General features: G+C 38.0%; 2 protein-coding genes across 3 annotated transcripts in view; one reads left to right on the top strand and one right to left on the bottom strand.

The window, feature by feature from the left end:
- The window catches only part of LOC129486584 (zinc finger protein ZIC 5-like), a 381,031-nt gene extending 378,052 nt beyond the window's left edge, over window positions 1-2,979 (bottom strand). Inside the window, exons 1-3 of the mRNA XM_063642409.1 lie at window positions 2,452-2,979; window positions 1,962-2,374; window positions 1,205-1,272 (exon numbers count right to left, since the gene is read on the bottom strand). Of these exons, the coding sequence (XP_063498479.1) occupies window positions 1,205-1,272; window positions 1,962-2,374; window positions 2,452-2,979 (1,009 nt within the window). The remainder of the gene's footprint in view (window positions 1-1,204; window positions 1,273-1,961; window positions 2,375-2,451) is intronic.
- MMP16 (matrix metallopeptidase 16) overlaps window positions 2,482-27,213 on the top strand; it is a 313,058-nt gene continuing 288,326 nt past the window's right edge. Inside the window, exon 1 of one of the 2 annotated variants that reach the window (XM_055286708.2) lies at window positions 2,482-3,127. In XM_055286708.2, the coding sequence (XP_055142683.1) occupies window positions 2,996-3,127 (132 nt within the window). In that variant the 5' untranslated portion in view covers window positions 2,482-2,995. The remainder of the gene's footprint in view (window positions 3,128-27,213) is intronic. The other variant, XM_063643386.1, reaches the window with a different exon arrangement.

The following is a 27,213-nucleotide window of genomic DNA, read 5'->3' as shown; positions in this document are numbered from 1 at the left end:
ATTCCCTGGATACCTATTCATATTTAGAATGGTTTAGCAATCCTTGTTTGCCAATTTGAGCAAATGTTAACTCAATATTTCATTACAAGTCCCTCTCCATACCTGTCCTCCACAAATACACTATTTTTCTTTTCTGAGCACGTGCTTTAAAAAAAGAAAAAAAGAAAAAAAATCAAGTTACTTATGGTGAAAAATCCCTCCTTACTGATGGTTTGGCAGTGCTCAACTTGCACTCCATGTCCTTGATAAAGTCTTCTAATATTTGGCTCAGTTAGCAAGGACTTCACCATTTAGCACTGTTTTCTCATGAACGTCTTTGGTAAATTATTTTTACCTCCTCCTCTTCAATAGTATCTCAAAGACTAGGAACTGAGTTTAAACATATTTTTGTATCATTTTCCCTCTCTAATTTTGCACTTTACTAGATATAATGCACACATAAAAATAATTCTTGATTTATTGACAAATACTTCACTACATTTCGTTACCTTATATTGGCATAGAACACCATATAAATTCTATATAATGACATTACTTTCATGTTGCCTTCTAGCTGTTTCTTTTATAAAAATCATCTCAACCTATGGATTATAAAATTGCTAAGAGCAGGATTGAATTTCTATTTGGAAAGTCACTGGAGTATAGCAGGAAAATCACTGAACTGGGAGTCAGGAAACAGAAGTTTGAACTCTGCCACTTCTATGGTTTGCTGGAACGTTATATTTTATTGCTATCATTTACTTCATCTGTAAAATAAAAACAAAATCCTCAGAGATGGTGTGAGAATTAAATGAGATACTATGTCTGGAAACATTCTGAATATTCTAATATACTATACAATATAAGGCATTGCTTTTTATTACATCTTCAAAATTATTTTGTGGGCAGCATATGCTGGGCACAAGGCAGACTGTTAGGAAGGTCTCCCTGAGACCTTCTTGGGTCTTGGGTCTTGGCTCAAGTTGGGTGGGCATTTCTTACATCTTTACAGCAATAGCTGCAAAGTCCCATTTCTCAGCCTTTTTTTTCTTTTATTGGATAAAAGTTATTGCAGTCTAATACAATTTTTGGCAAACCATTTTCAGCATTTTCCATCTGCTTACCACATAGGACCTCTTGTAGTCCTGCTTCTTGCCTTTCCAACTCACCCATGAAATTTGCCTTGTCAATTCTCTCTTCCACCTCACCGAGGTAGCTGTCATACCTGGAACACTCTTTATTCTTAACCTCGCCTGCTTTTCTTTCCCGTGGGCTCCTCTTCCCCTCTGCTGGCTGCCAAGGAGAAGCACATTTACTGGCATTGCCCCCCAAACAGATGCTTGCCTCGCTCCCTTCCCCCTTTCACTTTCAGCCAGCCCATCACTTGCCAAGGGCTGGTGGTTGCTGCCCCCCCTGTCCACTGCCTCGCACTGCTGCAGCTCCAGTCCTTTTTGGCAGCCACCTCTGAAGTTCCCTGCCCGCGTTCGCCCGTGCTTCTTGCCAGCCGCCTCCCCCTCTCGACTGCAGCTCTCCTCGCTCCCGCCAGCCTCTCCCCCGCTCGGTCTGCGCGCAGCCTCTTCCTCCCGCCCTTGCCAGCTGCTTTACTCGCCTTTCCTCAGGCTGCTCCTTCTCCTTCTTTCCCCAACCCTTCCCCTGGCTCCTGCAGCCGGTTTCGTTCCAGCGCCCCCATCCCTCTCATCGGATGCTTTGTTAACACCCAGGACCATCTCTCCCGGGTCCCACTGTGTGCGAGTGTCCACCGTTCACTTGGAAAGTGAGCATTTTCATCCCGCTTCTGTATTTGTCTAGTCCCCCACCAAAACCCTGTGCCTACTCCTCAAGGCTGGAAGGCGGAATGTAGCTACGGTAGAGGGTATTCAGGAGGACACCAGGCCACAGGCTCGGCGGACCCCAACAAAGTTTTGGACGTTCGGGATTTGCTATCTCAGGCTTCCCAAACTTGGTCAGCCCTGGCCACCGACCTGAGCCACCCAGCGGCGCTCAGTGACCAGGCGCTCCTCTGATTCCCAGCGCCCCTGATCTTCCAGGGCCGCTTCCTCAGGAATGCCGACCGCTCTCCAGGACCAGGGTTGGGCCGCTCCCCAGGCCCCACTAGGGTCCGCAGCCTGAGCCCCACCCAGCTCATGGCTGGGAGGGGCGCACTCGTTTTTAGATGCGAGGTGGCGGGGTGGGCGAGAAGAAAGAATGGAGCCGCCCAAGTTCCTGGGTGCCTGCCTCGGGGATGCGGGGTGGGAGATACTGTCGAAGAGCTGTGCTCAAACCAGGGCCCTTGTCGCGGGTGGATACCTTCGGTGCGCCCTACCGTAGTGGGGAATCCTTTCTGAGCCGTCTCCTTTAAGAAGCGCGCGTGCGTGTGTGTCGGGCTGTGTGTATGCTCGTGTGTGTGTGTGTGTGTCGCGGTGTGTGTCTCTGTGTATGTGTGTGTGAGTGTGTGTGTGCGCGCGCGCGCGCCAAGGGCCCCGAGAGCCAGGCAGACCCCGGGAAGGAGGAGTTATGTAGATTACGGATGAACATTCTGGAGGGGAGCGAGGAGAGGAGGGAAGGAGAAGCAGAGGCGAGAGAGTGAGGAGCGGCGGAGGCCCTTCCCGCAGGAGCTGGGGGCGGCGGCGGCGGAGGAGGAGGAGGAGTAGGCGGTGGAGGAGGAGGACGCACGGGCTGGAGGCGGCGGCGGCGGCGGCGGCTGCTGCTGCTGCTGCTGCGGCTGCGACTAGGCGCTTTGAGCCGGAACCGCCGGTGAACTTGGGCGCCACGTTCCCGGTGACTGACCCCGGAGGATGGTGAACAGGAACTACTGCTGACCCTGTCTTCGCCGCTGCCTCTCGGGTGCTGCCGAGCGCGGGGCCCCTGTCTCCTCCCCTTGCCCGGCTGTGGGTGAACCTGCAGGCTCCTTACCCACCCGGAGGACTTTTTTTTGAAAGGAAACGAGGGAGGGAGGGAGAGGGAGAGAGGGAGAAAACGAAGGGGAGCTCGTCCATCCATTGAAGCACAGTTCACTATGATCTTACTCACATTCAGCACTGGAAGACGGTTGGATTTCGTGCATCATTCGGGGGTGTTTTTCTTGCAAACCTTGCTTTGGATTTTATATGCTACAGTCTGCGGAACGGAGCAGTATTTCAATGTGGAGGTAAGAGTGCGAGGGCTTTCTTCCTCCCCCCTTGCCTGGGCTGCTCCCTGAAACATTTCCTTCACTCCTGGGATCCTTGTAGCTCAGAGCAGCCTGGGTCCCAGCACATTGTTTCCCTTCTAGCTGCCAAGACGCTGGTTCAGTTTAAGGGTGTCTTAGGTGACGGATGCGTGTGAGACCCAGAATCCGTTATCCCCGGCAGCACAAAGCACGATGCTGCGCGCTCAAAGACACAATTGTAGCCGGTCCATGCTTTTCACCCAGGGAAGAGAAGTCCTACATATAGCAACCGTGTAGCTAAATAAGGCAGCTTGAGTTTATGATGGATAAACAGCTCGGGGAAGACAGAATTAATTCCCTGGCATCATGTGCTGCCTAGGTATTGTTCCTGAAATCTTTCTCCCAGTGTTTGGTGCCTAACAAAGAAGGTTAAAAATCAAAGAATCTGGAGGAGAGCGTGGGAACACTAGATGTGTTTAATAACACTACTTTGTGATAAAACACTTGAGAGTCTTTTTTTTGTGTGTCATTTAGACATAACTTAATACACTGTAACTAGATCTGGCTACACAGAGGTCATGAAATCCGTCTCTTTTTAAGTGTCTTCTTTCCCCCTCCCCCGCCAATTGAAAATAAACGTGGCCCAATGTAATAGTTTTGAGGTGTGTTTTTAATTTGATTTCACACTCTCGTGGCAAAACGGGGAGGTTTTAGACTGTCATTTGCTTTACTTTGATAGCTTTGGGAACAGACGGCACAAAGCAAAAGGGAACTTAAGGATAGGGACTTGTCAGACCTCTGCCAAAGTACTCTTCCTGTCATCAAGTCAGCACTGAAGCCAGTAATGTGCAATAAATCAATGAAAGCGTGTATACACCTGGGCTGTAACACAACTTTATCACATATATGGTGGGATACAAAGCCAGTAAGAGGGTCTTAGTAACATTTACTTCTTTTGATTAGATCTGATGTCCTCTGATCTCTCAAACGAATTATGAATAATTCTTCAAGGAATAACGTGATTTTTTTCTTATATTGTTGATATCATGAAGCTTATTGTCATTTTGTTGGGAGTGTGTGTTTACACAATAGCAAGACCTGTTGCACAGTATTTGAACATGCTTCATGTAACCAATTGATATACAGAGTGCATAATAAATGCCATGTGTAAAGGCATATTCTGAATATAACTGTGTTTATAGAAACTGTTCTTAGGACTTCATGTAATAAGTGATGGTTATTACAAAAAAAGTATTTGAAAAAGTAAGAGCTATTATCAAGAGTTAAAGACCTTCACAGATATTAAGTATGAATAAATTACACAAAAAAAACCCAATTTGAAAACTAAAAAGGTTTAACCCTTTGAAAAATACCACTTTATTTTTCTAGATAAAAAGAGAAAGGGGCTTGAAAGTCCAGACTTTTTTTATTGCAAATTTGAACTTTTGGAATTACGTGCCACAGACGGATTTTTGTACCTAACATTTAAATCAAGAGATAATTTAATGTTGAAATGAAGGATTAGTTCATAGGCTGGAGGAATTAAAGTGGCAAGCTGTTGTTTATAATGTTATAAACAGAAGGGCCTATTGCTTCAGATTGGTGGTGATGGTGGTGAGGTGGAGTGTGTGGGAGGTGGTAAAAGTAAGTGCAAGGTTGTGTCTTTCTGACTAAGGGGAAGGGAAGGACAGCCTGGATTGATGGTTACCTGCTTTAGGAAAGTATTAGATTTGCTTTCAGAGGTTAGGTTAACATGAGTTTTGATGATTATGAGATTTTTTGTGAGACTAAACATAAAAGACTGTATTTCTTTATATTGGAATCTCTCAGTAACTTCAGATATTGTTATGCAAAAAAAGTTATGATTGTACTAAAAAATTTATTTAATTTTGGATTCCAGTGACCCCTTCTCTTTCTTCATTAAGATGTGTGGGGAAAAATGGTTTATGGAGAAAATAGTTATTTTCCCATTTTTAGAGTATTTAAATTATTCTATTCATATTTATTACACAGATTTAAGCGTGACAGATAAGTCATGTGCCATCTCAGACCTTCGAAACCTTGCATAATAAATTGGGAAGTTTTTAATGGTTTAGAGCAGATTATATGCTATAGTTTATGTTATCCTCAAATAGTATTTTTAAGCTCTTGAGCTCATTTTGGTTGGATTTATAAGTTTCTTTATGTGTAATGATACCCCCCTTTTTTTTTAGATTGTAAGAGTAGCTGCTAGTGAAATGAAAATATTGTCAAGAACACAGAATGACAGGATGTTTTCTGACATAAATTTCTGCCTGATTCGCTTCTATTTGATTTTTTTTTTTGATAGGAAACACTAATGGGAAGAATGGTCTATCATTTCCTCTCCAGAAGAGGCACTTACATTGTGTTTCTCATTTTGGTTGCAAAATATACACACTGGGAATGTTTTATTTGATTGATTCTCAAGGATAGCCTTAAAATAAACAGTAATGATATCAGTCATGCATGAAGCTCATATGATCATAAAATTTTTTTTCAGTAAGCGCAGAAAGTTATAGTTGGAACAAAGCTTCAGAGGGATGCTTTTTATGCTGACAACTAAGATTACATTGCTTTATTCATCACTAAACTTAACAATTTGTGGTCCCCCCATTCTTTTTTATCTCTATAATTTAAGGTTTAAGACTGTATAATTTTCCCAGGGAAGTGAGGGATTTGAAGAGGGCGGTTGGCTAGAGGTATTCATGTTAACTCTTTCCTGTCTGATTTTTAAGGGCATAAATAGAGTTGTCAATTATCGAAGTGAGAGATATTTTTAATATGGTGATGAAATCCTGTTACAGAAAGAGAGTGCATTTGGTTTTGCTTGGTTAGCTTGTTTTTTAAGAAGCAAAAAGGAACATGTCTTACAGCTAAGAAAGGGTCAGACACTACCAGGAGTAGTACTATGGAAGAGATTCAATACATTGCTCTACTTTCATTTCAAGTGGAACACTTTTAATGTTAAGTTTTCAGTATATACTCACTTAGGTAAAGATATCCGTTTATCATTGGATCCCTTTTTTAAGAGTTGGTCTTTCGTATGTGATAATTAGCATGATGCAAGGGAACATTGCTAATATTAACTAAAAGTCAAAAACTGTTGTCATTGGACAGCAGTCTGAATCAGAGGTGTTCATTGGTCAGAAGCAGCTAAATTATTAATAAATAATTATTATTTAATGTCTACTGTCTTAAAAATCATTTTGTTCCTAAAATAGCTATCTCATGTAGGGATTTTCATGATCCTGTGGCTTTTTTTTTTTTTTTTTGGTATGCTGTGAGCATTTTTGTTATGAAATTTGAGACAGAACATAGTTCATGATAGTAATACCTCTCATATCGTCAACTCTGAATAGTTTGTCAAATATTACTTATGTGAACAGCATATTCCTTATCGATTTCTAAACAGTAGCATACATTTCCAGGGAGGAAAAAATTTTCAAGCTGATTTAGTGGTAAAGCAAAAACATATAAAACTCTAAATGATGCATATATCAAAGCATAAAATGATTACTCCTTTGTGACAAAAAAAGTCTTGATAAGGCAAAAATTTATTTTGTTGTTCCTAATTAAAGAAAGCAGAGATATTTTAGATTTCAAAGGGGTCTTTTATGACAAATATGAATTGAGTATAACTGTTTCCTAAATTTTTCTTGCAATATATTTACTTAACTGATTTAAGATTTATTCAAACCTTTGTCAAGTTTGCCTGCATGTACCTAAAAAGTCAGAGTTTGCATTGGGTACTTTTGTATTGCATATAAATTTGGTAATAATTGATCATGAGACATTTCAGAGATAAAAAATTATATTTTATAGAATTTTACATTCTTACATTGGGACACTGTTTTGCTTTTCTCTTGTTCTTTGCTTGCTTAAAAAATCAAGATGCATTATTTCATTTGGACATGGAAGAATGGTGGTACCATGCCTTCTTGAGTGAAGGTTGTCTCCTGAATATAGCCTATAATTCTCCACTGTAGCAGTTTCTAACTGGTCAACAACAGGGGCTGTATGACTGATTCATCAAGATTTTTATGTATCGCAAGATTGTAGGTTTAACAAAATGTCTCAAATATGCTGGCTGTTTAGGGTGCTCATAAGGGCCCAAAGCTATGACAAGGAGAACAAGAGGCTCAATTGTTTTAAGGTTCTCTAGCTTCTCCTACATGTTCCACCTTGACTATGCCTCTCTCTGTTCAGAGTTGCCTGGGCCGGGTCACTCAGGTCTATGGTTATTCATGAAACCATTACATGACATGATCATAGCTCACTACAGCCTCGACCTCCTGGGCTCAAGCAATCCTCCCACCTTAGCCTCCTGAGTAGCTGGCACTACAGGCACATACCACCATACCCAGCTTTTTTTTTCTTTTTTTTTTTTAATTTTCAAGGAGACAAGATCTCACTATGTTGTCCAGGCGGTCTCAGACTCCTGAGCTCAAGTGATTCTCCCTCCTTGGCCTCCCAAAGTGCTGGGATTACAGACATGAGCCACCACATCTAGCCACATGTCATTATTATTAATAGAAAATAAAGGTCGATAAGGAAGTAATTGGAACCATAGCATCTAATGACATAAACATCTATCACCTTAGGACATATCAACTGGTATAGGAAGATTTTATTTAAACACCTTTCCATTTATTAAAAATATAATGTACTGAAAATCAACCAAGCTAACGTCAGTACATTTTCTTCCCGTAGGTTTTTCTTAGAGTTTAGTTCAAGAATGTGATTTTCACATTTTGTCTTGTCATCTGTTACTATCATAGAATATCAAGTTCAGCTCACATCTTCTTTTACAACTTTAGGTTCGCTGAAATCTGTTCATCGTTTCTAATGCCATAGAAAATAAATAGGCCTTTATAATTCAGTAGGCCTTTTTATTTTAATTGGATCAAACCCCAAGTGCTTCCTTTTCATAATGTGGGTAGGATTCAATAAGAAACTTAGGCCAGCTCTGTTATACCTCAGAGTCTGAACAACAACAAAAAAGTTTTTCAAAAATTATGTATAGAGAGGGATAAGAATGGACTGAAAAAGAAATTAAAGTGTTTTCTACAGTAATAAAAAATAGTGAAAAACATATTGTGTCCATATAACATTGGGAATGGCAAGATAGCTAGCAATGTAGTGTGATTGAGCACTGGGGGAGAAGTTGAAGGAGGTGGGCTTTAACTCAGGTTATTTCGCTAACCTGGCTTTGAACTTGGACATGAAATTTATTTGATATCTCATCTGCAAAAATGAGATGTGAGCTGTCACTAAGGCCATTTCCAAATTTGAAATTTTATAGTAGTAAGCCTGGAAGCTTTAGTTTATATAGCCAAAGGGGATGGGAAATGCAATATTGACCCTGTAAATTTGGTAACAACTGAATCACAAAGGTAGATAGTTCGGATTTTTTTTCTGAAATAAATGTCATGAGGAAATACAGAATGTGTAACTTAAATCTAACATGTGTTATCATCTGAAGTTCCAAAGGATGTTCCATTTTGGAAATCATCCTAGCCTTCTGCTGAGTAGTAAATACATTGGCAGCAAATGATACGTAATTTTAAAATCCAGTTTTGGCCAAGGTAGCAACCTTAAAAATTAATTTAAAAAATATAATTTAGTGCCATTTTGAAAAACAAATATCATCTACAAGTGGTAATTCAATCATAAAAAGGCAAGTTGGAATAAGTCCAAAATCTAAGTTTTAACAGTTTTTGGGAGGGAGTGTCTCAAAATTTAAATCTGTCTCTCTGTATATGTATACAAATATACACATATTTTGTAGTGAAATTAAGTGCGTATACTGTATTCTCCATTTGCCCATTGTGGGAAATAATTTGGGCATGTGTTCTTTGAGGATTTTTTTGTTCTTCACCACATATTTGATTTTGAATATGAAAAATCAGATTGCATTTGTTTTATAAAATCTGTAGTTTATGTGAACAATAAAAAATTCCATACTAAAAGGACAAAATACTAAGTAATGGTATATGGGACATTCACATTTTCTTTTGCCTTATTTTTCTTTTACTTGGGGAAGTTATTTATAGATTGTGAGGTTCTTCATGAAACCATATTTGATTGTTGTTTCCTGTCATTTAGCACTCTGAATTGATATTTTTTGCTTGGTGTTTCACCACAACTGTTTGGCATGGTGCATCCATAGGTTTGGATAGTGGCATAGCTTGATGAGCCACATGACAGAAGCTGAGCCAAGAGAGTAAGTGTAGCCCCTAACCTTTGATTAAATGTGACCTCTTGGTGTAGTATATAAAAAGAGGCTAGAGGGAGCTATTGAGCTGTTTAAAGACTCCAGTGGCTTGGAAGAACTTGGATTAAAATCAAGGACAGATACTAGGTGCAATCAGATGTTGCAAAATGAATCATAGCCAATTGTAGATTTTGGAGAAATCAATGAACGCAGTTCACGATTTAAGATGTCACCTGGTTTACTGAGGGCCACTTGGCACCAGTGATTACATATTTGATGAACTAAGAAGGAAATTAGCACTTCTCTAGGGAAAAATGTTCTGGGCATGGCAGTATAAAAAAGAATATTATAATGCAAGAATGCTTTACATTTCTCTTATTTTTAGATGTGTAATAGGTCAAAAACTATACATTGTAGTGACTAGGTGTTTTTGGTGTTCCTGTTTTAACTAAAATGACTAATGAAATAATTGTGGTTTTATAGATTAGAGGTGGAATATATTTAATTTGATAATGCTTTTTAGATTATGTTTAGCAAAAATCCAATTTTAAAAGCTCATGAGACTAAAGTGATTTTAATTTCTGATGTTTACCATGAGTCCTTATTGAATAAATACTTTTCAATGAAAGCAGAGTTTAAAATACAGTTTTTACCTATTCTTCCTTTTAAAAATATGTAAAAAATGATCCACAAAAGTGTGAAACAGTGTGGTTTCTTTAAAGAGGAGCCTAAGAAATGTTTTTAGTTGTGCAGATTATTATTTGACCTCTGGTAGAGGTTGGGGGAGAACAAAGGCACTTGCTAATGTATTAGGGCACGCCAGCATTTAATTAAAATATTACAAGCTTCTCATAAGCATCACTAAGTTTTTTATAAGTTTTTTAATCTACAAGTTTTTAAGTGACATATGGATTATTGAAGTAAGTCATGAACCCTGAGAACAGATAAATGTTCTCAAGGGAGATAGTCCTTAGAGTGATGTATTCAAATGACCAAAGAAACCCAAATAAACTACTCACTGAAATGGAATCTTACAGTATTTGTTTTAGCCACGTTTAAGTTAAGGAGGAATAAACTGCCATTTTTTTAGGGTAAGCTGGATACTTTTATAAACTTCATTTCATGTCCCCAAATTGCTTGCACCTGATGTGATGTCAATGGAATGTAGGCATGTGCCTGTGCATGCGGCTGATGCAGTCAGACCCCGAATGATGTCAGTGCAGGCATTTTTCCGTGGGAACTTTTCACAGTTGAATTCCTACCATGTGTTAGTAATTTCTCATTGTTTATAATAATTAGAAATTTGTTTTTATTTTAGGTTCTAATGTCTGTGCATTCATTCCTTCTTTACTCTCAACAATTGCAGTTCCTTTTCTCATGCTCTACTGGCTTCATCTAGTTGGCATCTTAGGAACTTCATATTTTACTTACATTGTGGGACCCTAGGCTTAGAAGTTGGGAAAAATTATGAAAAGTCCATTTTTACCCCTCCCCTCTGTCATCGTTAATAAAGTAAAATGGTTTCAAATAGCTTAGAGAAACGAATGTATACTCAATGGTTTATATAAAATAGAGAACAAACATAGAAAAGTCAAGAGCACTACTAAGATATGATTAAAATCCTTGTCGGAGGTTTGGGTATTCCTTGTATTACAACAGTGCTACTCATATAACTCATTGTTTTGCCTATGTATGATGGACTGAGTGAAGTTGTTTGCTCCATGGGTGACTCAAGCAAATTGCTTAAGTAGCCTTTGCCTTGTTTGGGCCATTTATATAATGGATATGTGATCTTTATTGCCTGTCTGTAGCATGGATTTTATAAAAACAGCATCCAGACGCAGCCAAGGAGTCTCCTTTGTAAGTAGGAATAACATGGTGTCTCAGTCCCTGGATTCTCACTGATGACTGGGAGCATAGAAACACCTACATTCTGCCATTACATTCTGATTAAACAAAGGTCCAAATAACCCACAACATGGAAATACCATTTGAACACTGAATCTTAATTATAATAAAAAACAATGTTAATTAACATTGGTTAAACACATGCTATATGCCTAATGAGTGTTCTAAATGTTTCATATAGAAACATATTTAATTCTTATTATAATCTTGTGAGTTGGTATGACTATTTCTGTAACACTAGTGATGGATCTGCAACACAGAGGTTAAAGAACTTGCCAAGGTTACATTGCTATGAAGTGCTGAAGTGGAATAGCCTAAAAATCAAAGCAGGCAGGCTGACTGTCATACCTAGGCTTCCAAACAAATAAATACAGGTGAGAGTTAACTTCCAGGTTCCCAGTATGGATAATTTGATCCAGTTCCATTACAAACATCGTTTGTATTCCAAACTAAAATGATGTAACTAATATGTATAGTGGAAAAGTATTAACCCATCCTGAGCAGACAGTCTTATCTGGAGTAAAAACTGAATAGGGAATTGTTGATTTGATTGGTTGATTTAAGATTGATTATGTGCTACTCAGTATAGTTTTATAGTTATCTAAATCATTAGATAATTGGTAATCCATGTATGGCATAATCTTAAATACATACAATTTTAAATTGTATTTTATTTGTCAACTATTTGTTATATTTCAGTTTATCATTAAATCTGATTTTCAAAGTATTCAAGAAGATTTGGTTACATTCTAAGATTAAAAGAATTGAACAATACAGAAAATGTAATGAAAAACCTTTGTCAGAGACAGGTGTTCCAATGCCCTGCAGGGGAGGAATGTGTGTGTCCATAGCTACTTACTGGCATGTTTTATGAATTCTGGCATTTGTTATTTTTATGTATTGCATCTATTGAGTAGAAGCTAAAAGGAAATGTATTATTTTATTGTTTTAAAATATTTATTTACTTTAATATAAAGCGACATTTTTCAGAGATAGATCAGTCCAGCGATGGATCAGGTGTCTCAAATGTTATTGAGTTCCTCCTCACTGTTTGAGAATAGGCCTATTGGCTGTTTTTTGCCTTTATTGTGGAGAGAATAGAAACTCCAATATGGTGGTTGACCAATAGATGTAAAAAACATCTTCAGGCCCTAAGATTGTTATTGTATGTAGCTTGCAGCACTCACATAATTTGTTTATTAACCTATCAAAGAAGGACTATTTCTAAACCAACTTACAAAGGTAAAAATCTAGCTGATTTTTACAAAATTTAAATATTCCTTTGGCTACTTTCTCACTTCCTCTGAAGGAAGTAAAAACATACCTTAGAGATATTGCTGGTTTGGTTTTCTCACTGCAATAAAGAGAAATTCACAAAGAAGTGAGTGACATGAATTTCTTGGTTTCCCAGTGCATATAAAAGTTATATTTACACTGTACTGTATTCTATTAAGTGTGAAATAGCATTATACATAAAAAAGCATGTACATACCTTAATTAAAAATACTTAATTGTTAAAGGACCATTCAGCCTTTGGCAGTCCTCTTTTTGTGGCTGGAGGGTGTTGCCTTGATGCTGCTGACTGCTGACTGATCATGGTAATGGCCCTGGAGATGAGGGTGGCTGTGGCAGCTTCTTAAAACAACAGTGAAGTTTGCCACATTGATTGACTATTCCTTTCATGAAAGATTTCTCTTAGCATGCAATACTGTTTGATAGTATTTTTACCCACAGTAGAACTTTTTTCAAAATTAGAGTCAATCCTGACAAACCCTGCCACTGCTTTATCAACTACGTTTATGTAATATTCTAAATCCTTTGTTTTCATTTCAACAGTGTTCATAGCTTCTTCACCAGGAGTAGATGTCATCTCTAGAAACCACTTTCTTTGCTCATCTGTAAGAAGCCTCCTCATTCATTAAAGTTTTATAATGAGATTGCAGCAATTCAGTCAGATCTTTAGGTTCCACTTCTAATTCCCTCAGAGTCATCGATAGAGATTGGAATAAACTTTTTCCAAACTCCTGTTAATGTTATTTTTACCTCCCCCCATGAATCATGAGGATGCTTAGTGGCATCTAGAATGGTGAATCTTTTACAGAAGGTTTTAAAGTTACTTTGCTTAGATCTATCAGAGGAATCACTATCTATGGCAGCTATAGCCTTACAAAATGTATGTCTTATATAATGAGACTTGAGACTTGAAATTACTCTTTGATCCATGGGCTGCAAAATGGGTGTTGTGTTAGCAGGCATGAAGAAAACAGTAATCTCCTTATACATCTCCATCAGAGCTCTGGGTGACCAGGTATGTTGTCAGTGAGCCATAATATTTTGAAAGGAATCTCTTTTTCCTGAGCAGTAAGTCTCAGTGGGCTTCAAACATTCAGTAAACCATGCTGTAAAAAGATATGCTGTCATCCAAGCTTTGTTGTTCTATTGATAGAGCAGGGTAGATTTAGCATAATTCTTAAGGGCCATAGAATTTTTAGAGTGGTAAATGAGCACTAGCTTCAACTTAAAGTTGCCAGCTGCATTACTTCCTAACAAGAAAGTCAGTCTGTCCTTTGAAGCTCTGATGCGAGGCACTGATTTTCCTCTCTAGCTATGAAAGTCCTAGATGGCCTCTTCTTCCAATATAAGGCTGTTTTGTCTATATTGATAATCTGTTGTTTAGGGTACCCACCTACATCGATTATTTTAGCTAGATCTTCTGGATAACTTGCTGCAGTTTCTTCATCAGCACTGCTACTTCATCTTGCACTTTTAGGTTACATAGATGGCTTCTTTCTTAAACCTCATGAGCCAACCACTTCCAGCTTTCAACTTTCCTTCTGCAGCTTCCTCACCTCTCTCAGCCTCCAGAGAATTGAAGAATGAGGGCCTTGCTCTGGATTAGGCTTTGGCTTAACGGAATGTTGTGGCTGGTTTGGTCTATTCAAACCACTCAAACTTGTTCTGTAACAGTAATAAGGCTATTTCACTTATCATTTGTGTGTTCACTGGAATATCACTTTTAATTTCTTTCAGAAACTTTTCCCTTGCATTTACAACTTGGCTAACTGTTCAGTGCAGGAGGCCTAGCGTTTGGCCTATCTTGACTTTCAACATGCTTTCCTCACTAAGCTTAGTCATTTTTAGCTTTTAATATAAAGTGAGAAATGTACGACTCTTCCTTTCACTTAAACATTTATAGGCCGTTGTAGAATTGTTAACTGGCCTAATTTCAATATTGTTGTGTTTCAAGGAATAGGGAAGCCCAAAGAGAGGGAAAGAGATGGGGGAATGGCCAGTGAGTGGAGCAGTCAGAACACAAACACATTTAGTTACTAAGTTTGGCTTCTTAAATGGGTAGAGTTTGTGGCACTCTGAAACAATTACAATACTAATATCAGAGATTAGTGATCACATAGAGTGAGGTTTGGGAATCTGCATTTTTAAATCCTAGAACCCTAGGTGAGTTTTTGGGTCTCTGTTTTAGTGCACATCTCACAGTATGTTCTTCAGAAGCTAATGCTACAAGATATTTTTCAGAAACATTCCATAGTCAAATAAATTTGGTAAGTGTTAAAAAACGAAAAAGAACACTAACCACAGATCACCATAACAGATATCATCTAATGAAAAAGGTTGAAATATTGTGAGAATTACCAAAATGTGACACAGAGATGTGAAGTGAGCCTATGCTGTGGGAAAAAATGGCGCTGATAGACTTGTTTGATGGAGGATTGTCACAAACCTTCATTTTGTAAAAAATACATTATCTGTGAAGTGCAATAAGGTAAAATGCAATAAACGGAGGTATGCCTATTCCGTCCCAAAAAATGGACAAAATGTTTGAACAACGATACTCAAGTCACTGGACTTTGGGTAATAAAGGAGTTATCCCTGACAGATGGGAAACAAATGCAGTAAACCTTAGGATTATCTCAACTTGCTGCTTTGACGGCATTTCCAGCCATAGCACCAGGAAGGTGGAACTCAGGTTGAGCTGGACAAACTCTGAGTTAAGGAATGGAGCTGGGTGTATAAGGAGACCAATGTGGTTCACATTCAGAATACTGGAGAGAAGAGGACTGCAAAGAGCAAAAACACCAGAGATCTGCCCAGGGTTCCCCTTGAGTGTGCAGCTGAGAACTGATCTATGTCTTCCTATGAAGTAGCTACTGGTTGCCAAGGAAAGAATCAACCAAAACAGCTAGAGGGAATCATGCCCAGTGTTCATGAAGGCCTGGCAATAGTGCCAGCTCCCTTCAGCCAGACTGGATAACCTCATACTTCTTAGGGCAAAGGGGAGAGTGCTCAGAAGTGTCTTGCCTCAGTTATGAAAAATAATTAGCTCTGGACTAAACACTGCTTTGGTTCAGCTTAACAATACTTAAAAGGAAGACTGGAAAGAATCACACTGTTCTGTGACTTAACTGACTTCACAACAAAGCTCAGTAATATTTATTGGAATACAGAAATACCCAGCACCCAACAGGGTAAAATTGATAATGTCTATCATATAATAAAAAATTGTCAGGCATACAACGAAGCAGAAAAACACTAATTAGGAGAAAATTCTGTATATTTAAATTGATTCAAAAATAGCACAGGTGTTATAATTAGCAGATAAAAATATTAAAATATTTGTTATGACTATATTCTTTATGTCCAAAAGTTGACATATGGAAGATATATTGAAATTGAACTGCAGAGATAAAAACTACAATACATGAGATTAAAAATAAACTTGAAATTAACAGCAGATTACACATTAGTGAAGAAAAAAATAAACTTTAGGTTGCAGAAATACAAGTAATTCACAGAAACACAAAAGGAAAATTTAACAATGAACAGAATATCAGTGAGATATGGGACAGCTGCGCATTACCTAATATACATATGATATGGTTTGGCTGTGTCACCACCCAAATCTTATCTTGAATTTTCACATGGTATGGGAGGAACACAGTAGAAGGTAATTAAATCATGGGGACGGGTCTTTCCTATGCTGGTCTCATGATAGTGAATAACTCTCATGAGATCTGATGGTTCTATAAGGGGGAGCTTCTCTGCACAAGCTCTCTCTTTGCCTACTGCCATCCATGTAAGATGTGACTTGCTCCTCCTTGCCTTCCACCATGATTGTGAGGCCTCACCAGCCATGTGGAACTGTAAGTCAATTAAACCTCTTAATTTTGTAAATTGCCCAGTCTTGGGTATGTCTTTATCAGCAGATAAATACAGTGAGAACAGGTTAATACAACATGTATACAAGTAATTTAAGTCTCTTAAGCAGGGAGAGGTAGAAAGAATAATGCTTTTCTTAATTTGGTGGAAAATACATAAACTCAGAGGTCCAAGAAGCTTGATGAATCCCAAGCACAAAGAAAAAAGAGGAAAACTACAGTAAGGCACAGCATAATCAAATTGCTCAAATGAGTGATAAAGAGAAAAATCATAAAAGCAGACAGAGAAAAATAGACACCTTTCATATAGAGGAGCAAATAATTGCAGATTGCTTGTCAGAAATAATACAAGGAAAAGATAGTGGAGAAACATCCTGAAAATACAGAAAGGAAAAAAACTGCTCAACCTAGGATTCCGTACATATTGAAAATATATTTCAAATACTTAGGCAAAATAAAGAATTTTTCAGAGACACAAAAGCTGAAAGAAAGATTTATCTCCAGCACAGCAACACTGCATGAAATGTTAAAAGCTGCCCCCAAAAACTGGAGACAGCACAGATGTCCAACATCAGTACACATACAAAACTCTGATACATCCATATAATGGAATACTACTTAGCAATAAAAAGGAATGCACTATTGATACATTGTAAAATAGGAAAGAATGCCAAAACAATTAGGCTGAGAGAACAAAGCCAGTTAAAAAGAGCACATACTGTGTGATTTATTTTAAATAAAATTATAAAAAAATGGACATTTATCTTTTTTTTGTTTTTGTTTTGTTTTTTTGTTTTTTTAGACAGAGATTTGCTCTTTGTTGCCCAGGCTGGAGTGCAATGGCTCAATCTCGGCTCAGGCTCACTGCAACCTCTGCCTCCCAGGTTCAAGCAATTCTCCTGCCTCAGCTTCCCAAGTAGCTGGGATTACAGGCATGCACCACCACACCTTTCTACTTTTGTATTCTTAGTAGAGACGGGGTTTCGCCGTGTTGGTCAGGCTGGTGTCAAACTCCTGACCTCAGGTGATTCGCCCGCCTCGGCCTCCCAAAGTGCTGGGATTACAAACATGAGCCACTGTGCCTGGCCCAAATAGACACTAATCTTTAGCAACAGAAAGCAGATCCATGATTGCCTAGGGACTGAGGGAGGAGGGCAGGGGGTCTGGGAGGGAAGGATTATAGAGTCCAGAGAAGACTTTTGCTGGTAATGGATGTGTTAATTTTCCTGACTGTGGTGGTAGTTTTCTGTGTATGTCAAAACTTATCAAATTGTACACTTACAATATGTGCTGCTTATTGTATACCAATCATACCTCAATAGAGCTGTTAAAAATTGCATATTGAATATATAATCCAGTTCTTAGTAACCAACCTAATAATGGTAACTGCTGGTAGTTATATGTATGCTGTAGCCTAAATTAAGATGGAAAAGAATAGGTTGCAGTCTTCTTTATGACACTATTCTGTAGAAATAAAATGTCTAACTATAAAAGATTGGGTGATCAAGGCTTAGCTTTGGGCCATGTCTGACTCTGGAATCTGTCTTTGGATTCCTATGGCTTAAAGTACTCATATGAAGAGAACTGCCAGTTTTTATCTCCAGTTGGCATTTCTCTTCTCAGCTCTAGCCTGTATTCCCATCGTCTGCTTATCCATCTTACTGTGTACAATGACAGATGTTCTGATCTGCCCTGTCTCAGTGTTTCCTCTGACACTACTTCCCACCACTGTGCTGGTATCACCTACCACACGGGTGTTCAAGTTAAGAGTAGGCACCAAATCCCCAGTTTTCTGCCCCTTACTCTCTACTTCTAATCAATTGCCTCATTTCCTCTAATGTATATCTTAAGTCTTTTTATTTCTGATGTCTATTTTGGGTTGCAACCCTATTTTAAATCTTCATTATCTCTGGTCTTGACACGTTGTATTATTTATAACATGGCATGCAAGACCTCTCATTATCAGCCTCACCCCTTTCTCTAGCCCTGTAGCTCAGAGTTCATCTTCTGCTCACTGTGATCTAGTGCAGTGGTCCTCACATTAAAGATGCCTGTCCACTCCTAAACATTAATGAAAACCCAAAATCTTCTATTATGGTTTATATCCATCTATATTTATGGTATTAGATAAATCTGAATTTTAAAATACTTATTTAGAAATTCATTAAAAATGACATGTCATAAATAACATTTTTATGAAAAAATAATTTTACAAAACAAAATAGTAAGGAAGGTGACATTGTTTTAGATCTTTCCAGATACTTTAAATATCTGGCTTAACAAAAAATAGCTAGATTCTCATATCTCTTTATGCATTCACACTTCTGATGTTATAAATCACAAAGGCTCTGGTAAACTCAACTGTCAAATGGAAGTGAATGAGGGTAAAAAGGCAAATAACATTTTATTAAAATTGTTTGATTCCTGGAAGTTTTAGGACACTCAGAGGTTCCTGGATCAAACTTTGATAATCTCGGCTCTAGCAAGTATGCTGTTCCCCTTTTACCTCCTGGATATATCAAGATCCACCATAGAGTCTTTATCAAAATGCTTAATTCCTTCGTTTCTTCCCCATCCTAATATACATTTTTTTGGTGTCGAGAATAAACATTAGTGAGCCGTCTCTAAATCTCCATCTTCACCCCCACCAGGTAATCCCCCCATTATGCATTTATAATAACTTATTTTTAAAGTATCCAATATAATTATAATCACAGAGTATTTTATTAATATCTTACTTCAAAGGCAGATAGTGGCATCTGTATGCAAGACTAAGGAACCTTAAAATTACTGTTGAAAATTATTAAATACCTTATTAATTGATAAAACTTAACTCATGGACACAAAAAAGCCCAACATCCACCTCCTTCTTTTCCTTGTGCCTTTGGGTTTTGGTCTTCCTGTGTCTAGAAATATGTAGGCCAAATTCATACTTGCTAGTAGAAAAATTTAAGGGGACAGAAATAACTTTTTTTCTCTCTTCTCGCCTGGGGGCATATGAGCGAATTCAGTACATTAGAACAAATTGAATGCCTGTACGAATAATCCATTGTACAAGGTGTTTGTATGATAGATTCACAGCTGTCTCTCACAGTAAATTATAACTTTGTGTTGAGCCAGAGTGTATCTGTCTGTGTCATTAGTGTGTTCCATGAGCCAGACACCACCATGCAAGTAGAGTGCTCATTAGATATGCACTGAAAAATGAGTGGATTACATCATCCCTATTCATGGGTTTTAGTTTCTAATGTAACTGGTATTTTCTGATCCATTTCAATAGTTGTCCTTTTTCTTAACTCATGTAGTCCATAGTGGATGACAGTATGGTGCCTTTACCTTACATTTACTTCAATTACTTTATTAGAAATATTTAACTTCAAATAATCAAGAGTCATATTTATCTTAGTTATTAATGGTCAACTGGTGAGCAACTTGGACTTTGAGATTTTAAAAAATCATCTCCATCATATGACAGTATTTTTGGTATAAAGAGCGCTTTCTATCTTCATTCACCAATAGAATGTTTATATAAATGCCTTTTGCCTTGGCATTAAAAATATTCTAAAATTAGTCATTTTTTTCCAGTGGTGTGTATTAGAATACCATAGGGAAAATACCAAAGGAAAATAACTTTGTTCTAGTTCAGTGACTTCAGTTGTAATTACTATTATTGAACAGCAACTTTACCAAATGATTTTTAGAAAAGAGCAAAAACAGTTTTACTTGTATTTCACTGGAGGTCTTAACTGATTTCCATCCCTCTTTGAGCTACATGGATGAGGAAAAAGGTGCATACACTGTCAGTCACTGTGTCCATTAGCATGTAAAACTTGAAGACTGAATAGTTACATAATAATTTGAATTTTCTGTAAGTAACTTACATTAAAATTAGATCATAGTGTTTTAACAGGCACAATAATGAAGGCCCATGAAGAGTTGACTCAATAAATGTTAAATATATGATGGATTTGCTTTTGCTATATTGGTGATAGGCAGGATAAAAACAGAGAATACAAGACCTTCTTTAGTCTTTCATTGATACATGTGCTGTCTATCTGAATTACATCTTAGGAAAAGTAGAGGAAGTGTAGTCTTAGAATATTAAACAGTCAGTTTTTCACTTTTGTGTTTAACAGGAAAAATGAGGCTTTTATTATAGGATCATATTAGAAGTAACGAAACACATGGAGCCTTTTCTTTGAGGACAGCCATCTGCCCAAGAGTTGCAGGTTTCAGTCATTTTTTTTAAAGAAAGATTTTCTTTTTGTTACTTAATTTCCAGAAATTTTCTAGACACACACACAATTCTTCCCTCCATCCTGCCACCCTCCCTCTTTACAGACTTTCCTCCCTTCCCTGCCTTCCTTCCCATAAAAATGCATTATATATAATGTTCTGTATATTTTTAACATAACAATATACTTTGGAGATTTTTTTCTACCAATGTATGTAGAACAACTTCATACTTGTATGATATTAATAACTTGTAACTTGTCATTTATTTAACCATAGCCGATTGCTGGACAAAGAGGTTATTTTAAAAGTTGTTTCTGTAATTAAAAATAATGCAGTGTACTTATCTAAGTACATGTGAGTTAATTAGTTTATGTAACAAAATTTCTGAAGTTGAATTACTGTGTTAAGGGCTATATTTATTTATAATTGTAGTAGATTCTGCTAGATTGTCACTCAACAATGCTTGAGCACACACTTGTTCCACACACACGTGCCAGTGCTTTTAAGTTTTTCCTAATCTGCTGGGTAAAATATTAAATTTTTTTGCGAGTGTAAATTCATAGCTGTATTGGGAATTTTTATATGTTTTAAACTACTTGCATTTTTTAAGTTATGAAGACTTCCTTTTTCTGCCAACTTGTTTTGTCTTCTCTTTTTATTGATTATACGAGCTCTCTATATATTAAAATTGGCTCCGTTCTGTCATAAAATGAATTTGTTGATGTTTTGATTTTGTTAATGTTTTTTAAGATTAGTCATTTTGTGTTATAACTTTTAGTTTTGTATTATATTTCAAATCTGCAGCATTTCAAAACTTTCAAAGAAACCACCTTCTTTTTTCTTTTTATCTACACGAATCTTTGATATACATAAAATACTTTTAGTGTAGGTAAGGAAACTGGAATCTAACCCCTTTTTCCTAAAATTACTGAACAGGTGCTTCAACACTATATATTGAGTAGTACATCTTTCCCTCACTCTTGCTCAGGTTTTGTTGAGAACTAACTACTATAGAATGTAATGGCTTAAGACAATTGCCATTGATCTATGGAACCATGGGTGGCTTTGGGCACCTCTTGCTTTATATAGCTTGTCTGGGGCAGTTCTACTGCATGTATCTGACACGATCCTGGAACCACTGACAAAATAGAACATGTTCCCTTGGTAATGGCAAAAGCATTATAGAACAAGCATTCACATGTGATGCCTCCTAAGTCTTAGCCTCATAATTAACACAAGGTCCCTTTGAACACATTGATTTGCCTAATGCAAGTTTGCTGCATGGCAAGGTCTAAAGTCAAGGAGCTTGGATATACACTGTGTCTCTGATGTGGCCATGGCAAGGATATAGATACAGGGTGAAGTGAAGAATTGTGGCCAGTAATGCATTTATGATGTTTTCAATGCTTTAAATGCTGCCTTTATTATATACTAATTTTGACACATACTTCAGTCTATTTCTGAATACAGTTCTGTCCACAGATTTATTTAAACATTTCTGGGAAAACTATTTTGAAGTTTCTGCTTCTTCCGTTCAGTAGTGTTTTGCAGCTTTCTGAGATATGGAGTTATTGCATTTTTCTTATGTTGCAGTTTGGAATGGGATCTTCTGATATATTTACCAAGCGACTTTCATCTATTTATAAATTTTTGTATATTTTCATATAATCATGTGAAAGATAATCAAAAGGTTTTATGTATTCTTTCCATAGATTATCTTGAGTAGTCTGATACATGGCTATATCATTCACACTTAATTTTGCCTCCTTTTCTGTTGTTTGTTCTCTTATTAATTCTAGGTAATTGTAGTGTCTAGTTGTTCCAGAGCAGTATTACGTAATTATTGTGATACTAGGCATAATGTCCTTTATTCTGACTAAGGGAAATGGAGACTCATTTGTTTTCAATTGTCAATTATGAACCTAAAAAAGAATTAAGATACTAGTTACTTTATTTAGGATAATTCATTCTAGAATCTTTATATATTGCTATTAAATTAACATTGATGGTGAGGATGTAGCATGACCAGCCTGACAAGAATTGAAATTTGGTATTGTCTGTTTTTCTATTTAACATTCTCTATTTCCTTCTTAATTTTTAATGGATTGGTTGCTTCCTCCTATCACAATGATAGGAGGACAAATTTGTTTTCAAATAAAACAAGAAAAGGATAGTTAAATTTTTGATGGAATATGAGCATTTTATTCAAGACTTTCATTCAAGACTCTTCATTTTGTGCTACAAAAAGCCAATTTGAACTACCTTAAGCAACATAAAAAGTTTACTGGAAATTGCTAATGTAGTTCAGAGATTGTTGGGTGGAGTGCACCAGGCAAGTATGGGGCAGTTGCAGATATCTTAAACGTGAGAACTTGATTTGGTTCTCTGCTTGCCTGTTGGCATGTGGGAATGCTAGCAATTTTTGCACATTGATTTTATATTCTGAGACTTTGCTGAAGTTGCTTATTAGCTTAAGATGCTTTTGGGTTGAGACAATGGGGTTTTCTAGATATAGGATCCTGCCATCTGCAAACAAAGATAGTTTGACTTCCTCTCTTCCTATTTGAATACCTTTATTCCTTTCTCTTGCCTGATTGCCCTGGCCAGAACTTCTAATACTGTGTTGAATAGGAGTGGTAAGAGGGTATCCATGTCTTGTGCCAATGTTCAAAGGGAATGTTTCCAGCTCTTGCCCATTTAGTATGATACTGGCTGTGGGTTTGAAATATATGGCTCTTATTATTTTACAGTACATTTCTTCAATACCTAGTTCATTGAGAGTTTTTAACATGAAGGGATTTTGAATTTTATTGAAGGTCTTTTCTGCATCTACTGAGATAACCATGTGGATTTTGTATTTGGTTGTGTTTAGGTGATGAATCACATTTACTGATTTGCGTATGTTGAACCAACCTTGCATCCCAGGGATGAAGCCAACTTGATTGTAGTGCATACGCTTTTTATGTGCTGCTGGATTCAGCTTGCCAATACTTTACTGAGGATTTTTACATCCATGTTCATCAAGGATATTGGCGTGAAGTTTTCTTTGTGGTATCTCTGCCTAGTTTTGGCATCAGGATGATGTTGGTGTCATAAAATCAGCTAGGAAAGCATCTCTCCTTTTCAATTTTTTGGAATAGTTTCAGCAGAAATGGTACCAGTTCTTCTTTGTATCTCTGATAGAATCCAGCTGTGAATCTATCTGGTGCTGGGCTTTTTGTTGTTGGTAGGCTATTTATTACGGCCTCAGTTTCAGAACTCACTATTGGTCTTTCAGGAATGCAGTTTCTTCATGGTTCAGTCTTGGGAGTGTGTATGCATCCAGGAATTTATCCACTTCTAGATTTTGGTTTATATGCATAAAGGTGTTTATAGTATTCTCTCATGGTTGTTTGTATTTCTGTGGTGTCAATGGTGACATCCCCCTTATCATTTCTAATTGTGTTTATTTGATTCTTCTCTCTTTTCTTTTTTATTAGTCTACCTAGTAGTCTTATTTTATTAATTTTTTCAAAAAAAAACACCTCCTGGGTTCATTGATTTTTCAAGGGGCTTTTCGTGTCTCTGTTGCCTTTAGTTCAGCTCTAGTCTTGATTATATTTTGTCTTCTGCTAGCTTTGGGTTTTGTTTGCTCTGGTTCTCTAGTTCTTTTAGTTGAGATGTTAGGAGGTTAACTTGAGATCTTTCTAGCTTTTTGATGTGGGCATTTAGTGCTATAAATTTCCCACTTAACACTGCTTTAGCTGTGTCCCAGAGATTCTGGTACATTGTCTCCTTGTTCTCTTTAGTCTCAAAGAACTTCTTGATTTCTCCCTTAATTTCATTATTTAACCCAAAGTCATTCAGGAGCAGGTTATTCAATTTCCATGTAATTGTCTGGTTTTGAGTGAACTTCTTAATCTTGAGTTCTAATTTGATTGCACTGTGGTCTGACAGACTGTTGTGACTTCATTTCTTTTGCATTTGCTGAAGAGTGTTTTACTTCTGATTATAGGATCAATTTTAAAATAAGTGCCATGTGGCAATGAGACGAATATGTATTCTGTTGTTTTGGGGTGGAGAGTTCTGTAGATATCTATGAGGTGCACTTGATCCAGAGCTGAGTTCGGGTCCCAAATATCTTTGTTAATACCCTGTCTTGATGATCTGATATTGTCAGTGGGGTATTGATATCTCCCACTATTACTGTGTGGGGATTTAAGTCTCTTTGTAGGTCCCTAAACACTTGGTTTATGAATCTGAGTGCTCCTGTATTGGGTGCATAAATATTTAGGATAGTTAGCTCTTCTTTTTGAATTGAACCATTTACCATCATGTAATGCTCTTCTTTGTATTTTTTGATCTTCATTGGTTTAAAGTCTGTTTTGTCAGAATCTAAGATTGCAACCCCTGCTTTTTTCTGTTTTCCATTTGCTTGATAAATTTTCCTTCAATCCGTTTATTTCAAGCCTATGTGTCTTGCACTTTACATGGGTCTGTTGAATACAGCATGCCAGTGGCTCTTGGCTCTTTATCCAGCTTTTCATTCTGTGTTTTTTAACTGGGGGCATGTAGCCCATTTACATTTAAGGTTAGTATTGTTATGTGTGAATTTGATCCTGTCATTATGATAGTAGCTGGTTATTTTGCAGACTTGTTTATGTAGTTGCTTCATATACTGTTCTATATACTTTAGGGTGTTTTTTAAGTGTCTGGTAATGGCTTTTCCTTTTCATATTTAGTGCTTCCTTCAGGAGCTCCTGTGAGGCAGGCCTCATGGTGATGAATTCCCTCAGCATTTGCTTGTCTGAAAAGAATCTTATTGCTCCTTTGCTTATGAAGCTTAGTTTGGCTGGATATGAAATTCTCGGTTGGAAATTCTTTTCTTTAAGAATGTTGAATATTGGCCCCCAATCTCTTCTGCCTTGTAGGGTTTCCACTGAGAGGTCTGCTGTTAGTCTGATGGGCCTTCCCTTTGTAGGTGGCTGGGCCTTTCTCTCTGGCAGCCCTTAACATTTTTTCTTCCATTTCAACCATGGAGAATCTGATGATTATGTGTCTTGGGGTTGATCTTGTTTTAGAGTATCTTACTGGGGTTCTCTGCAGTTCCTGAATTTGAATGTTGGACTGTCTTGCTAGGTTGAGGAAGTTCTCCTGGATGATATCCTGAAGTATGTTTTTCAACTTGGTTCAGTTCTCTGCCTCTCTTTTATATATACCAGTCAGTCGAAGGTTCAGTCTCTTTACATAATCCTATATTTCTCAGAGGTTTTGTTTACTCTTTTTCATTCTTTTTTCTGTCTTCTTGTCTGCCTATCTTATTTTGAGAGATAGCCATCAAGCTCTGAGATCCTCTCCCCACTTGGTGTATTCTGCTGTTGATACTTGTGATTGCATTGTGAAGTTCTCATGTTGTGTTTGTCAGCTCCATCAGGTCAATTATGTTCCTCTCTAAACTGGCTATTCTGGCTATCAGCTTCTGTATTGTTTTTATCATGATTCTTAGTTTCTTTTCATTGGGTTACAACATGCCTCTTCAGCTCAGTGAAGTTCTTAATACCTACTTTCTGAAGCCTGCTTCCATCAATTTAGCCATCTCAGCCTCAGCCCAGTTCTGCGCCTTTGCTGGAGTCATTTGGAGAAGAAGCACTCTGGGCTTTTTGAATTTTCAGTATTTTCATGTTGATTCTTTCTCATCTTTGTGGGCTTATCTACCTTGGATCTTTGAGGTTCCTGATCTTTGAATGGGGTTTTCTGTGAGGGTTTTTTGTTGATATTGTTGTTCTCTGTTTGTTTTTAATGGTCAGGCTACTTTTCTGTAGTGCTGCTGCAGTTTGCTGGGGGTCTCCTCCAGACCCTAGTTGCCTCAGTTTTTCCTGTACCTGGAGGTAATCACCAGTGAAGGCTGTGAAACAGCAAAGATGGGAGCTTGCTCCTTCTTCTGAAGGCTCTGTCCCAGGGGGTACTGTCCTATTGCCAGCTAAACTGCACCTGTAGGTGGTGTCTGGAGACCCCTGTTAGGAGGTCATGCCCAGTCAGGAGGAACAGGATCAGGGACCCACTTAAAGAAGCAGTCTGGCTGCTTTGGTGGCACGGCTGTGCTGCATTGTGGGGGACCCCTCTTCTTCTGGACAGGCTGGACTCTCCAGAGCTGGCAGGCTGGAACAGCTGTGTAGACCAAACCACAGAGATGGCGGCCATCCCTCTCCCTGGGAACTTGGTCCTTCTCAGGCAGACCCCAACCTGTCATCGCTGGCTTGAGAGAATTCCAAGCCAGTGGGTCTTAATTTGTGAGGTGCTGTGGAAGTGAGGCCCTTAAAACGATGCTGCCTGGCTCACTGGATTCAGCCCCGCTCCCAGGTGTATGTAGCTTTGTATCTCCCTCCTTGCCAGGAATCCCAGGACCAGAGTATGCAAAACTCCTGGGTCTCTGTGTGTGCCTGAGCAGCTGCTCTGCTGTGACTCCGCATAGCTTTGTGTATCAGACCCAAGGCCCTGGTGGCGTAGGCTCACAAAGGGATCTCCTGATCCACTGGTTACAAAGATCTGTGGGA

This window comes from Symphalangus syndactylus, chromosome 7, assembly GCF_028878055.3.
Source record: "Symphalangus syndactylus isolate Jambi chromosome 7, NHGRI_mSymSyn1-v2.1_pri, whole genome shotgun sequence".
Lineage (NCBI taxonomy): Eukaryota > Metazoa > Chordata > Mammalia > Primates > Hylobatidae > Symphalangus > Symphalangus syndactylus.
Note: the sequence above shows the minus strand (reverse complement) of the source record. Positions and strands in the feature narration are given on the sequence as shown.